Consider the following 3,871-nt stretch of genomic DNA (forward strand, 5'->3'; position numbering starts at 1 on the left):
TTTTTTTTTTTTTTTTTTTTTTTGGTACCGGGGAACGAACTCAGGTCCTTGTGCTTGCAAGGCAGGTGGCAGAACCACTAAGCTAAATCCCCAGCCCCCTGCCTGGATAATTTAGTGAGACTCTATCTCAAAATATTAAAATAAGAGCTGAGGATTAAAAAAAAAGCTGAGGATGTAGGTCAGCACAAAGACCCTGGGTTCCATCTCCACTACCACTGAATAAATAAAAAGAATACTTACATACATGCATAAAATAAAGAAAAAAAATCAATATAGTAGCATTTTAGTCACATATCACTTTTTTTTTAAGACATAGTCTCAATAAGATGCCCAGGCAGGCCTTGAACTTGCAATCCTCCTTCGTACCTCAGCCCCTGGAATAGCTGTGATAACAGTTGTGTGCCACCACATTGAACCAGTTACATTTTGCTTTAATAAAGAAAACTACATTACTTGGGTTTATTATCCACATTATTAAATGCCATATTTGGATGAGTACAACTTGTGGTTCCCTGAGATTACATGTATCCTCAAATAATGAATCGCTACCATCAAAGTCATTCAAAAACATGCATTCTAGGCTGGGGATTAAGCTCAGTGGTGCCACTGCCTGCCCTGCAAGCTCAGGGTCCTGAGTTTGATCCCCGGTACCAACAAAAACATGTACTCGAAGGTGAGGAGCAGTTCTGACCAAGAACTCCCAGGACTGCTCCCTGCGCAATCCCAAGATGTGTGAGAGAGCAGCAGCTCCAGACTTCTCTTCAGCGGAACCCAGGAAGGGCGAGCTGCGCCTCTTCATTCCACATCCCAGTGCTTCCAAGCCCATGTGCACGAAGTCCCACATGTGTAAGTCCCACACTTATACTCCCCTCCCAGAGCTCACTCCACCGCCAGATTGTATGTCCAACTGTCTGCCCCGTGACACCTGGCATCTCAACGGAGATCATGCACCCGCCTCAGACACGGGGTCTCCTCCTTCCTACCATCCCTTCTCAGGTAAGGACAATGCTAGTGCTCCTGGAGCCCAGGCCAAGAACCCTACAGTCATCTTTTTCTCCACCCGCTGCAGCCAGTCTGTCAGGAAATTCTTTGGGGAATACCTTTAAAGTACATCCAGAATTCATCAGTTTCTCACTAACCTCCTTGTCGGGCTGTCACCACTGCCCACCTACAAAGGCCTAACCAATCTTCTACCCTTGCTTTTCTCAACCCCTCTTTCACTCGTAAACCAAAGGGTTGCAAGGCCCAGCAGAAGCTGGCTCATTTGACCTTTCTCAGAACTTGCCTGACTGGTCTTTTCCTCCTCCTGCCCTCTAATCACCCTGCTTTCCTCTAGGTCCCTGAACACCCAGGCCTGTGCTCTCCTGGGGCCTCTGCTCAGATTCATCTGCCTCACTGGAGCGCTCTTACCCCCGAATCCCACATCATCATGTTCTCAGGCCATTCTAGCCAGATTCCTCCCCTGACCAACGACACAGAAAAGGTCATTATTCTTGCCTTGCTTTGTCTTTTAATGCCTGACATTCATGTATCATTTTGTATTTTTGTGTCATATTTTCTTTAGTGTCTGACTCACTCACTAAAAGAAGACAGGGTCTTCATTTCTCTCACTGAACAAAGTATACTTCTCCTTCACATTTAAGAAAACCAGATGTAGCATCTTTTTTTTTATTTTTTTTTGGTACCAGGGATTGAAATCAGGACCTTGAGCTTGCCAGGCAGGCGCAGCACCACTGAGCTCCATCCCTGGCCCCATAGCATCATCTCCTAAAATAAAAACTCACAGTTTATCAAGCTGCAACTCCATGGGCACGTTTCTCATTCCCTCACCAATCTCACCAGTCTTTTGCAAGTCAATGCATCAATCTCATAAAGAACCTGCCTTTGTTTTATAATCTAAGCTCCAAGAGGCCTCCATTTTCCCAGAAATGAAGAAGCCATGGGAGGCGGAGCGCACAATGGCCATAATGAGAAAAGGTTCCTGGAGCTTGAGAACTGAATTCACCTCATGGTGTCTCTTGAGAAATTAAAAAAATAAAATAAAGTCAAAATAATCCCATTATATTTTGAAGAGCAAGGAAAAATATCTACATAATTTCTATCACTTTTGCATTTTTATACATAAATATGTAATCTTGCAGTTGAAAATAATTGTACATCTTGCTTTTTTCACTTACCATCCTAAGATCTTCCTGTTGCTTCATGGGGTTCCTTAGTATACTTACTGAATGTAGAATATTCTATCGAAAGGCTGGAATCATGATTTAACTATTCTAATTTATTGTTCTATAGTAATTCCTTATGCATTTAGCTTTTTTCCTTCCTTTGGGACATCTTAGTAGGCTAAAGCCCCTGATGTAAGATTACTGGGTTCAAGGACCGAAATACAGAGCTTTTATGACTTTTTCTTTTTTTCTCGGTACTGGGGATTGAACTTGGGACCTTGTGCTTGCAAGGCAGGCAGTGAAACCACTGAGCTAAATCCCTGGCTTTATGGCTTTTGCTTCAGATGAGGGTCTCACTTTATCGACCAGGGTGGCCTTGAAGCCCTGGGCTCAAGGGATCTTCCTGGCTCAGTCAGCCTTGGTGCTCCACTTGCCCCTTATGGGTCCTTTTTTTCTTTTTTTTTTTTTTTTCCTTCAGTACCAGGGATCAAACTCAGGACCTTGCACTTGCAAGGGAGGTGCAGCATCACTGAGCTAAATCCCGGCCCACCCCTTGTGGCTCTAACTCAGGATGCAAACTTGCTCTCCCAAAGGGTCTACACAGATGGCGACACAGAAGTGAACCCCGCACTCACTCTCTTCACAGCTCCTTCCCCAGTGCTCTTTAATTGCCTCACTTCTGTTCTCAGCTCCTTGCAGGACAACCAGGGTGAGCAATTTTTCATCTGTCCCATTTTGAAGTAACCGTGGGGACAGGGCCTGGGGTCCTCAGTGGAGTGTCCAGGGGAACTGAAAAACTGGTCGAGGTAGAGGTAAAAGAGAGCGTTCATGAGGGCCATAGTGAGCAGCAGCCCGACCAAGCGGGGAACTTCTCTGTGGGTGAGGCCTTGCCTGCTCTCCAGGGGTCTCCTTTCCATGTTGCTCTCCCGTGTCGGCTCCTACAGGGTGACATGAGACAAGGGGCAGTAACTGTCAGTTATTTTCATGAGAAGGTTCTCACGACACTAGACTGAAGGTTTCTCTCCCGCACAGACCTCTTAAGGTTTGGTGTCATTGTGGGGAGCAAGGGAAGCCCCAAAATGCTAGGCTTATACCAAATGCTCAACGTCAACCGCTCTCATAACCCTTATTCTTTATTACAAACTGAAATTGGGATTCACTTAGATTAGATTTGGCTAGAGGAGAGGTGTTTGTATCTATGTCTTTGCGTTACCCACAGTAATTTTGTTTGTTTGGTACTGGGGAGTGAATTTGGGACCTTGTGCTCATGCAGCAGGTGGTGGAACCACTGAACTAAATCCCCAGTCCATACCCACAGGAATCTGCACTAAGTAGACATTCATGAATATAGGAAAATGCAAGCAAATGCTAGGTGTGGTGGCACACACCTGTAATCTCAGTATTCTGGGAAACTGGGGCAGGAGGACTGAAAATTCAAGCCCAGTGTGGGCAACTCAATGACTCAGTGAGACCATGTCTCAAAATAAAAAATGACTGAGAAGTAGCTCAGGGGGAAGGCCCTGGGTTCCATCCCCAGTACCAGAAAAAAAGGAAATGAGTAAAATAAAGTTCAGGGATTTTTTTGTGTGCTTTTTTTTTTTTTTGGTTTGGTTTTGGTTTTTTACAGTGCTGGGGGTGGAACCCAGGGCCTCAAGTGTGCTAGGGTAGCACTCTACCACGCAGCCACACTGCTAGCCCAGACCCTG

At 45.3% G+C, this 3,871-nt stretch overlaps 1 protein-coding gene across 2 annotated transcripts in view; it reads right to left on the bottom strand.

Annotated features, from left to right (window-relative positions):
- The window catches only part of Pomk (protein O-mannose kinase), an 11,867-nt gene extending 8,561 nt beyond the window's left edge, over window positions 1-3,306 (bottom strand). Inside the window, exon 1 of one of the 2 annotated variants that reach the window (XM_010622440.3) lies at window positions 2,801-3,306. In XM_010622440.3, coding sequence (XP_010620742.1) covers window positions 2,801-3,082 — 282 coding nt within the window. In that variant the 5' untranslated portion in view covers window positions 3,083-3,306. The remainder of the gene's footprint in view (window positions 1-2,800) is intronic. The other variant, XM_010622441.2, reaches the window with a different exon arrangement.
- Between the last annotated feature and the right edge of the window lie 565 nt (window positions 3,307-3,871).

Source organism: Fukomys damarensis, unplaced genomic scaffold (genome assembly GCF_012274545.1).
Source record: "Fukomys damarensis isolate Sample0158 unplaced genomic scaffold, DMR_v1.0_HiC HiC_scaffold_18, whole genome shotgun sequence".
NCBI classification, from domain to species: Eukaryota; Metazoa; Chordata; class Mammalia; order Rodentia; family Bathyergidae; genus Fukomys; species Fukomys damarensis.